Raw genomic sequence first — 12,419 nt, forward strand, 5'->3', positions numbered from 1 at the left:
TTTGGAGGTCTGTTTCCTGGGCTAACCAAACACCTTGAGTGTGAAGACCATCTAAATGAGCTCCCCTCCCTAGGTGGGATGCATCCATTATCAGCAATTTCGTGGGCTTTGGAATGGGAGCCCAAAGTCAAATTGGATCAAATTGTCCATCAGAGTACGGACTGAACCAGCTCTGGTGGAACTCTGATGACATCCTGTAGGTTCCCCATGGCCTGACACCACTGGGATCTATAGTTCACTGGGCAGTTCTCATGTGAAAATGTGCTATGGGTGTCACATGAACAGTAGACATGTGGCCCAACAATGTCAACATCTGTCGGACTGTGACCTGCCGAGCTGCTCGGACTTGAGTGCTGAGGACAACAAGAGCATTTGCCCGCGCCGCAGGAAGAAAAGCCTGAGCTGGCTGAGTGTCTAGCAGGGCTCCAATGAACTGGAATTGCTGGACAGGGAGCAGATGGAACTTGGTGTAGTTTAAAACGAACACTAATATCTCTAACATCCGAATAGACCTCCACATGGATTCTTGAGCTCTGTCCTGTGATGTGCTCTTCATCAGCAAGATTAGGGTACATATGGACTCCCAGGCTACCTAGCGATGCTGCGACAACTGTAAGACACTTGGTGAAAACCCTGGAAGCCAACACAATACCAAAAGGCAACACATGATACTGGAAGTGACATGTCCCCAGCCGAAACCTAAGATACATCCTGTGAGCTGAAGTATCAGGATGTGAGTATAAGCATCCTTGAAGTCCAGAGAGCATAGCCAATTGTTTTCCTGAAGCTTCAGAAGCAAGGTGCACAGGGAAACCATCCTGAACTTTTCTTTGACCAATAATTTGTTCAGGTCCCTTAGGTCTAGGATGGGACCCCCCCCCCTATTTTCTTTTGCACAAGAAAGTACCTGGAATAGAATCACTTCCCTTCTTTCCCTGGTGGAACAGGTTCGACTATATGGGCCTTGAGAAGCGTGGAGACTTCCGCTACAAGTACCTGCTTGTGCTGATAGCTAAAGTGATGTACTCTTGGTGGGCAATCTGGTGGTCTCTGTAGTCAATGCAGAGTGTAACCGAGATGGACTATTTGGAGAACCCACCAGTCGGAGGTTACAAGGGGCCACCTTTCATGGTAAAACTTCAGTCTCCCGACCAGCAAGTCATCCGGGATGGTCACTTTTACAGCGGCTATGCTCTGTGTAGTCAGTCAAAAGCTCAGAAAGCAAACAGAATGTTAGGTATTATTAGGAAAGGAATGGAAAACAAAAATGAGGACATTATAATGCCTTTGTATCGCACCATGGTGCGACCACACCTCGAATATTATGTTCAATTATGGTCGCTGCATCTCAAAAAAGATATAGTGGAATTAGAAAAGGTGCAGAGAAGCGTCACGAAAATGATAAAGTGGATGGGACAACTTCCCTATGAAGAAAGGCTAAAACGGCTGGGGCTCTTCAGCTTGGAGAAAGTACGGCTGAGGGGAGATATGATAGAGGTCTATAAAATAATGAGTGGAGTGGAACGTGTAGACGTGAAGCGTCTGTTTACACTTTCCAAAAATAGTAGGACTAGGGGACATACGATGAAGCTACAAAGTAGTAAATTTAAAATGAAGTAGAGAAAATCTTTCTTCACTCAACCTGTAATTCAACTCTGGAATTCGTCGCCAGACAATGTGGTAAAGGCAGTTTGTTTAGCAGAGTTTTAAAAAGGTTTGGACGGCTTCCTAAAGGAAAAGTCCATAGACCATTATTAAATTGGACTTGGGGAAAATGTTTCTGGGGTAAGCAGCATAAAATGTATTGAACTTTTGGGGGATCTTTCCAGGTATTTGTGACCTGGATTGACCACTGTTGGAAACAGGATGCTGGGCTTGATAGACCTTTGGTCTGTCCCAGTATGGCAATACTTACGTACTTATGTAAACCCCCTGCTTTAACTAGGGAACTGTCTGGGCCCTAGGCGCATGCTGTTGATGAGAAAGAGCACACTGGGGCTGAGGCTGGCAAGAAGAAGGGGTGTACCTATGCCTCTGCAAGTAATAAGTACTCCTCTTCGACATGCCAAAAAAACTCCTAGAAGAGGAAGCAGGTGCAGAAGGTGCCCAGTGGGAGAGAGAATCAATAGTATCAGTGTGCTTTTTGAGGTCAGTGACCTCCTCCACCTTTACGCCAAAAAGATTATCCCCCCGGCACGTGGCATCCGTCAATCTCTGCTGAACAGCTGGGTCCAAGTCAGAGACAATCAACCTTGAGAGTCTGTGCATTGCTATACTCTGGGCAGAGGTCCTAGAGGCCACATCAAAAATGTCATAGGCACTCCTGGCCAAGAATTTACGACACATCTTCTACTGCTTGACCAGCTGGAGAACAGATTCAGCCTGCTCTGGTGGGAGAGAGTCTGCTAAATCAGACATACTGCGCACAAAGGACTGCAAGTATAGGCTCATGTAGAGCTAGTAATTCCCTTATTCCTTATTTGTCCTGTTTGTCCTGATTAGATTGTAATTTCTGTCGAGCAGGGACTGTCTCTTCATGTTCAAGTGTACAGCGCTGCGTACATCTAGTAGCACTATAGAAATGATAAGTAGTAGTAGTAGTTAACATATTAGGAATAATTGTGTGTTTGTCATAAAGCTAGGATACAGTATTGGTTATGTTGAAATGTATAAGAGAGATGGCAATATTAGTTTATTGTCTTTTGATAAGCTATGTACTTAATAGAAAAGCCTTTGGTAATTTACGGAATCTCAGATAATCCTCTAAGTACCTTAATTTCTTAGGTAGAGAATTCCAAAGTTTGGTACTCTGATATGTGAAGCCTGCGACAAGGATTGGTTTGTAAGAAAGATCTATGTAGTTTGGATAATAGAGCGTTAGGTATTCTCTAGATGTTTTTACTGTATTAGGTGAAGGTAGATCAATTAGTTGTTGCATGTAGGAGGGCGATAAAACCATATATGATTTGGTAAACAGTCATGCATATTTTAAAGGTGATCCTGGTATTTATGGGAAGCCAGTGAAGTTTTAACAAGAGAGGCGAAGATTACTCAGAGCAAGGAGCACTGCATACAAGGAGGGCAGTGGTATTTTGTGCCGTTTGTAATTTTTTAAGGAGTGAGATTTTAATACCCACTTATATGGCATTATAATAATCAAATTTGGATAGTACCAGAGATTGGGTGATAGTACAAAGCATGGAGCTTGGGAAGAAAAGATGCAACCTTTTTAACTTCCATAGTGTATGGAAGACACTCGAGACCACCTTTGAGACCTGAGCTTTGAATGACAAATGGTGGTCAATGGTGATGCCCAGGATTTTCACTGATTGATCTAAAGCATATGATGTGTTGTCAATAATGAAGTTTTTTAATGGAATGGGTTGATAGGAGTTGGTAAGTATGAGGAATTTAGTCTTTTTCCTGATTTAATTTGAGTTTGAAACTAGTAGCCCAAGATTCCATCAGATCTAAACTGGTTTTAATCAAATAATAGTTTTGGCTTTTAAAATTTTATATTTGTATTCTTTTAGTAATTTTCACCAGTTGTTCCAGTTGTCTTCTGTTTTTACTTTGTACCATACTCTTTCTAGATACCTTCATGATCTTTTTGCCTCTAATAGTTCGTCATTGAACCATGGAGATAGTTTTTTGGCAGGTCTAATCTTTATTTTTGCAGGAGCTATATCATCTAAGAGATCTAAGCATATACTGTTTCAGTCATGTATGAAGTTTGATGACTGAGAAATGGATCCTAATTGGTCAAAAGGTATTTTGAACCAGAAGGTAGAGGGATCAATTTTGCCTCTTGATGTGAAGGAGAAGAACTGAGCTTTTATTCTTGATTTGTGTCTTTTGTTCAGTGGAAAGTTAAAGATAAATTATTATGATTGGACCATGGGACAGGAGTCCATACAGGATTCGAAAAATAGACGTTTGTTGGATCAGTAAATTGGCATGTTAATAGATCCAACTGATGGCCTTTGTTGTGGAAAGAATTTCCAAAGGGAGTAGAGAATTGCCAAGTCTTAAGGAAATCTGGGAAACCTTTAGTATATGGATCTTCACTTTTGTCTAAATGGAGATTAATGTCACCTATGAGTAATAGGTTATTTGATTTGACACGTGTTAGAGATGAACTCAGTGAGCAACTCTTCAACTAGTAAAGCTAGTGAGTCAGAGATATTATATGCAATAATTTCTAGGCGGAGTGATAGGAGTTCAGAAGTGACTTTGAAGAAAGACTTATATATATTAAAGCAATGCCACCTCCTCTTTTCTTTTCTCTTGTGAGATGGGTGATGTTGTAACCTGGAGTCATTGAGGATAGGGTCATCCGTAGATTGTAACCATGTTTCTGATCGTAACCAAGGCTGTGACTCCTCAATCCAGTCTTTAATAGCTTCAATTTTATTGATAACTGATCTGACATTAATATGTTAGTAGAATGGGTAGATTACTACTACTACTACTATTTAGCATTTCTATAGCGCTACAAGGCATACGCAGCGCTGCACAAACATAGAAGAAAGACAGTCCCTGCTCAAAGAGCTTACAATCTAATAGACAAAAAATAAATAAAGTAAGCAAATCAAATCAATTAATGTGAACGGGAAGGAAGAGAGGAGGGTAGGTGGAGGCGAGTGGTTACAAGTGGTTACGAGTCAAAAGCAATGTTAAAGAGGTGGGCTTTCAGTCTAGATTTAAAGGTGGCCAAGGATGGGGCAAGACGTAGGGGCTCAGGAAGTTTATTCCAGGCGTAGGGTGCAGCGAGACAGAAGGCGCGAAGTCTGGAGTTGGCAGTAGTGGAGAAGGGAACAGATAAGAAGGATTTATCCATGGAGCGGAGTGCACGGGAAGAGGTGTAGGGAAGGACGAGTGTAGAGAGATACTGGGAGCAGCAGAGTGAGTACATTTATAGGTTAGTAGAAGAAGTTTGAACAGGATGCGAAAATGGATAGGGAGCCAGTGAAGGGTCTTGAGGAGAGGGGTAGTATGAGTAAAGTGACCCTGGCGGAAGATGAGACGGGCAGCAGAGTTTTGAACCGACTGGAGAGGGGAGAGGTGACTAAGTGGGAGGCCAGCAAGAAGCAGATTGCAGTAGTCTAAACAAGAGGTGACAAGGGTGTGGATGAGGGTTTTGGTAGAGTGCTCGGAAAGAAAGGGGCGGATTTTACAGATGTTGTAAAGAAAGAAACGACAGGTCTTGGCAATCTGCTGGATATGAGCAGAGAAGGAGAGAGAAGAGTCAAAGATGACCCCAAGGTTTCGAGATATGAAACAAAGTTGTCTTTCAACAGAGTGATTGTGATTAACTGACGACTACATTGAAATGACGCTAATTTAGGTTTATTAGAATGATTGGATAGTGGAGGGACATTCGATCCAGAGCTAGCTATATGTTATAATTGAGCTAGTCTTCCCTCTAATTGTAAACCATTTTGAGAACTGTCTAGGTGTATATATCACTGGAATGTTATAAAAGTCTTCTAGTGCATTGGTTTGGTTATTAATTAGCCAAAAAAGGAGGATTATATAAGGAGGATTATATAAGGTAGCCAACAAACTAATTTGTTTAACAAGTCCATTTTGACTTGCATCATATTTTACAGACCTCCATCAAATTGGCTCAAGAGTCAATCTACTTTTATGGACTTTATTGCAAATACCTGTACCAATTATTCTAATATTTTGTTAATTGGTGATTTAAACTTACATTTAGATAATCCTCAATCCTCTTGTACCAGGGACTGCATAGATTTTTTCCACCTTTGCAACTTGGATCTCCCACCACTAAAGCCAACACACATTAAAGGTCATTCACTTAATTTCTTACAAATTTTACACTAACCAAAATTTTACTATATCTGATATTAATTGGTCAAACATTCCCTGGTCAGATCATTACAAGGCCACATTCTCTCTAAATTGGCGCTTAAAAGACATGCCTATATCTCAAAACCCTTCTACAATTACCACCAGAGGAAGGATTGACAAAGAATGTTTTTGGCATCTAATCTGCAATAATGATTGGTCTCCACATCCTGAATCTCTCTCCTTCCTCACAAATTGGAATAACAGATGCAAACTTATACTGGATGATATAGCCCCACTTCGAATAAGAACAATGCGAAGACCCATACATCCCCTTGGTTTAACGACTTTCTAAAAAGTTTGACATCACAAACTAGAAAATTAGAGAAGGTATGGTGTAAATCTAAAAATAACACCTTCAATGCATGGAAACAGGCTCAAAGAAAATATAAAAATTCCATTAAAAAAAGCAAAGAAAACCTACTATTCACAAAAAATCACGGCTAATGGAACCGACGTAAAGAAACAATACCAACTTCTTAAAAACCTCCTCAATACCAGCCCTGTTACTTTCTCTCCTTCAAACAGCCCTTCTGCAGATCAACTGGCTTGTCATTTCAACACCAAAATTATTAATCTCCGCAACTCAATTCTTGATGATAAAACTCATATTGAATTCTTCCTTGATGAACTGGACCCCAACCTAGATGAAGTTCCAGTTGACCGATCTTGCTCAAATTTCACCATCCTCACCACAGATGAAGTTTCTCAGACAATCACTAAACTTTCTAGATCCCGTTGTCATCTCGACCCATGTCCCAACTACTTAATGAGAGATGCTCCTGAATGGTTCATAATAGATCTAACTAACCATCTGAACTTTCTGCTAAAAAAAGGTTTATTTCCCACGGACCATGGCAACATTTTGCTTACACCTTTACCCAAAGACTCCAAGAAATCTATAAGTGATATTACAAATTATTGACCAGTGGCCTCCATCCCCCTCCTAGTTAAATTGATGGAAAATAGAGTAGCATCACAAGTTAATGGATATATACATAAATTTTCCATTCTTCACGAGTCACAGTCGGGTTTCCGCCCTGCCCACAGCACTGAGACGGTATTGATCACCCTAATGTCTAAATTCAAGCAAGAAATATCACTTGGAAATAAAATTCTTCTCTTACAGTTTGATATGTTGGGAGCATTTGACATGGTCGACCATTCCATTCTTACCAGAATCTTGGACAAATTGGGGTTTGGAGGTAATGTCATAAATTGAATTGAAGGATTCATTACATCAAGATCCTATCAAGTTAAGTCTTCCACAACTACATCATCTCCTTGGTCTTCAAAATGTGGGGTTCCTCAGGGATCACCTTTGTCCCCAATTCTGTTCAATATTATGATGATTCCTTTAGCCAAATCCCTATTCAAATTTGGACTTAACCCTTTTATTTATGCTGATGATTTCATCATTTTTATTCCCTTTAAATCTAACCTAAAAGAAATTTCAGACAAAATATCCTCTGGTATAAACATCCTTTCTTCATGTGCCAATGCTTTCAAAATGAAATTGAATAAAGACAAAACTCAAGGACTAATTTTGTCTTCCCAATACGCCACTTACCATCCAACTAATCTAATCACACCTGATGTTTCAATTCCATTATCCGTCAATTTGAAAATCCTTGGTGAAATATTAGACAAACACTTATCCCTTGAAGACCATGCAAGATCCATAATGAAGAAAATGTTTAATATGATGTGGATGTTGAAACGTATTAAACCTTTTCTCCCCTTGATCGCTTTTGTAATTTGGTACAATCCATGGTTCTAGCCCATGTTGATTATTGTAACAGCATCTTCATTGGATGTAAGGTCCAAATTATGAAGAAACTTCAGACTGCCCAGAACACTGCGGCTAGACTTATATTTGGGAAGTCTAGATTTGAGAGTGCAACACCCCTCCGCATGAATCTTCATTGGCTCCCTATTAATGAACGAATTAGTTTTAAAGCTATTACCTTGATCCATAAAATCATCTATGGAGAGTCACCAACATATATGGTCAATCTGATTAATCTTCCGAATAGAAATATGTCTACATCTTCACGGATTTACCTTAATCTACATCTTCCCAAATACAGAGGTATCAAGTATAAAACCTACTATTCATCTAACTTTTGCTATCTTGGAAGTCGTCTTTGGAATGCTTTACCCAAAACATATCCGCTCAACAAGTGAATACCTTCCTTTCAGGAAATTATTGAAAACCCACTTATTTAAAAAAGTTAATTCAACTCAATAGTTCTCTACTTTAAACATTCACTCACTTAACAGACAATAACCTTTGATGTCCCCTTTATCCTTTACCATTTCATCTCTTCCATACCATTTCCCTACTTTTCTTTTCCCTTTCTTCTTCCCTGCACCCTTTCCCACTCTCCCTCCCTTCTTCCCCCTTTTCCCTGCTTCTCTCCCCTCTTCTTCCCTGCCTCACTCTCTCCTCTCCTTACAACCTACCTTAGTCTAATTATGTTTTATTGTTATACTAGTAAAAAAAGGCCCGTTTCTGACACAAATGAAACGGGCGCTAGCAAGGTTTTCCTCAGAGTGTGTATGTTTGAGAGAGTGTATGTGAGAGTGTGTGTGAGAGAGAGAGTGAATGTGCGAGTGTGTGTGTGAGACACTGTGTGAGAGAGAGAGAGCGTGTTTCACACAGATACAGTGTGTGTGAGACACAGACTCTCTGTGAGACTGAGTGTATGAAACCAAGAGAGTGTGAGTGACTGTGTGACACACAGAGAGTGAATGTGATACAGTGTGAGACATAGAATGTGTGAGAGACAGTGTGTGTGACAGAGATACCCCCCTCTCTCTGGTGTCAGGCCCTCCCTCCCTCCCTCTCTCTGGTGTCAGGCCCCCCCTCTCTCTCTCTGGTGTCTGAGCGTTACTGTGCAGGACGCTGAGCTCTGGCTGTGCTTCAAGGAACTGACCAATCCTATTTAATAGAATGCACCTCCAACATTCTGAAGCCGAGAAACCTCGTGTGGTTGGTCACTTCTGCTTGTGACGAACCCAGAAGTACGTGATGTCAATTCAGGAGATGGATACACAGAGCAGGAATGCCTCAACCATGCAGTCAGCTTCAGAATGTTGGAGGTGCCTTTTATTATATAGGATAATACTTTAAATCATTGTTAACTTCATGATTTTGTTAACTTCACGATTTTGTGATTTGTTACTATGTAAGCCGCATAGAGCTTGCGATGAGCGGGAATTGTGCGGGATATAAATGTAATAAAAAAATAAAATAAATAAATTTTGATTGACCAGGGCTAATCTTAGACCATTTGTGAAATATACAACCATATACAGTCTCTGAATTAGTTATTAAGTCACTGATGATGTCAATCACCAGTGCCTGGTTTGAAAGGCCGCTTTCTCCCTCTTCTGCCTGCATGCTGGAAATTAATCTCCTGGTGTACAAAGGAATTGGCAGACAGAGCAGTTGGAGCAGGTTTAAAAATTGAAAAATGTTTTAACAGGAAGATAAAGCTCATGTCACCTCAGTCCCAGTAAGGACTTATTCTGGCTAATGTAAAAGCCCAAAAGAGGCAACACCCGACCCAAAGAAAATTCAAGCATACCTTTTACTGAAATGATTATACAACTGGCCAACGGTCTAGGTTGGCAGCAAAATAAGAGACTGAATCTATCTGATTTTTAGAAACTTACAGAAATTTGCTTCTGTTTTTATGAGATAAATATAAATATAGAACAAAGAATTTTACCTTCTCAGTAATGATGCGGTCTACACACTGTTTCCCAGTCAGAGGCAAGTTACATTTTTCTAATATTTTGTGCTCACCACCCTGTAAATAAAACAGAGACATTGCTGTTTAGAAATGATTAATCAAGTCAAACAGCAACATGCAGAGTAAACACAACAGGGTAAATCTTTCTATGAAATAATCAGGCAAGTTCAATACTCATATTATTATTGCAGTGACATTAATTCAAATTATGTCAACACTTCAATAAGTAACTATCAGCTCCAATGCCAATACTGTTCTGCATAATGAGGCCCTTTTACTAATGCGTGGTGGGCCTAACAAAGGCTTAACACACGCTAAAAGAGCTCTACCACAGGACATGCCAAGGCATCTCGCTGTAGTTTTCCACTTAGAACTCGCTAATCCCTTGCTGGAAAATATTTTTTCCCCACATGGGATGCATGCCCATGGGCAGAGAGCAGGCGTGCCTGCACTAATCGGGTAGTGCAGGCACATTACCATGTGACTCCTGATTAGCGTGGGAGCCCTTACCGCCACCTAAGTAGGTAGCAGTAAGGACTCCTGTGGTAATGGCCATGAGCTAATGGGAAAATTAGCATATGGCCATTACAAAAAAATATTAAAAGGCAGTCATTTTACTACCATGCTAAAAGTGGCTGCAGCGTGCTGAAAACCCCCATGCTTACAACAGCGCCGGCCACTTTTTAGCATGGCTTGGTAAAAGGAACCCAATATGAGCTACATTTTAGGACTCAAAAGGAGCAAGTATGGTCCAACATATTGCTTTAAAACTATGTGCAATGATGCTCTTAGGTTTCCATATGAACATACGAGTAGCCAGCGTGGAAAACAAACCAGCAGATCAGTATAATATCCAAAAAGACTTTATTGAGGATACCATGTATGAAACAAATGCCCGACACAGGCCGTGTTTCGCCCAACAATAGGGCTGCGTCAGGGGCTATAATAAATAACAAACATTTAAATTAGAAATATGTGAAATTTTAAAACATAAAATATATATAAAACATGAATTATACTCTACGTGTAAAACATAGACATGACTTATAAACACTAAAAGTGCTTTTTTAATTCAAAATTTTATAAAATAACATTGGAAAAAAGCAACACTGGGCCTTCAAGACTAGGACATAACATTGGACATTAATTAATATAGAAATACATATACATATGCATACAAAATATACAGTGAACATCTAAAATAACATTAGACAATGCCCTTTACAATGGATTGTGTACATTTCAAGCGGAAATGTGATTTACGATAGTTAGCAGCTTCTCAGCAGGAGCACCTTGCTGTTAGCAATGAATTGTAAACACATCACTCTCTGATGTTGTTTGCTCCTACTACAGGGATTAAGATCAGCACCTCTATATTTTTTGCAGCACATGATTTTTTTTAGACACATTATGGTTAAATCTCTGGATGTAGACTCATATACAGATGCTTTAGCAAGCACATGCTAGGTTATTTTGAACGTGACTATCCACCCTATCAGATTAACTGTTCACTCGTCCTCCAATCTATCCACCCTATCAGATTAAGTGTTCACTCGTCCTCTAGATTGTTCACTTGTCTTTAAATTGTTCTCTTGTCTTTTAGATTGTAAGCTCTTTGAGCAGGGACTGTCCTTCTATGTTTAAATTGTACAGCGCTGCGTAACCCTAGTAGCGCTTTAGAAATGTTAGTTAGTAGTAGTAGTAGTAGTAGTAGTAGTAGTAGTAGTGATTTGCATTTATTAAAGATGATTCACAATTGACAGTTCTCAGAACTTGTTTGAGCATCATCGTATACTATATATAGTTTACACATTTGTTGTTGGTATTATAATGATGATTCAATCATTTTTAAAGACCATCATTCACATCACTTATATATTATATTGCACATTAGTCCATAATCTATTAGTTTTTCTCATACAATTGCTTTCACTTCATTATTATTTTATTATTATTTTTTCATTATTGTTTTATTACTTTTTTATTATTACTATTTTATCATTTTTCAAAAAGAATTCCATTATTTATTTATTATTCATTCATTTATTTTTATTTTGCATTTTGTATTTTTTACTCATCCAGGGATATTCTATTTTATGCTGCTCATGCTGGTTTTTTATGAAGAAGATTCCTTATATTCTTGTTTTGACATATAATTTGATTCTAAGTATTTTACATCTGTTTGGCATTTCTTTATTATTATTTTTAATTTTTTTAATTATTCTGATTTTCTGAGCTGTTGTTTTCTATTCCTAGATATTTGAGATAATTGTGGGTGCTATATATATTTGTTCCTTTTTCAGCCGATCTTATTTAAGAAAGATACAGACTAGGTAGGTGTCCTCAATTTTTTGGTTTTTTCCTAATGGTTTTGTTGTTTTTTAATATTTTTATGTTCGTGCCCTTCTTTTACTGGTATTTTGGAATATATATGTAGTACATATGTTCTTATCCTGTTGTTTTGGCAGATTTATATATTTTATGCATTTTCTTATATATTTTTATATTATATGTTCAAATATTAATTTGATGTCTAATGTTATTTTAGATGTTCACTGTATATTTTGTATGCATATGTATATGTATTTCTATATTAATTAATGTCCAATGTTATTTTATAAAATTTTGAATTAAAAAAGCACTTTTAGTGTTTATAAGTCATGTCTATGTTTTACAAGTAGAGTATAATTCATGTTTTATATATATTTTATGTTTTAAAATTTCACATATTTCAAATTTTATATGTTTGTTATTTATTATAGTCCCTGACGCAGCCCTATTGTT

General features: G+C 38.5%; 1 protein-coding gene across 1 annotated transcript in view; it reads right to left on the bottom strand.

The window, feature by feature from the left end:
- The window catches only part of OXCT1 (3-oxoacid CoA-transferase 1), a 468,078-nt gene that overhangs the window by 55,876 nt on the left and 399,783 nt on the right, over positions 1–12,419 (bottom strand). The window contains exon 15 of the mRNA XM_030193084.1: positions 9,612–9,692. Coding sequence (XP_030048944.1) covers positions 9,612–9,692 — 81 coding nt within the window. The remainder of the gene's footprint in view (positions 1–9,611; positions 9,693–12,419) is intronic.

The sequence above is a fragment of the Microcaecilia unicolor genome, chromosome 2 (assembly GCF_901765095.1).
Source record: "Microcaecilia unicolor chromosome 2, aMicUni1.1, whole genome shotgun sequence".
Classification (NCBI taxonomy): domain Eukaryota; kingdom Metazoa; phylum Chordata; class Amphibia; order Gymnophiona; family Siphonopidae; genus Microcaecilia; species Microcaecilia unicolor.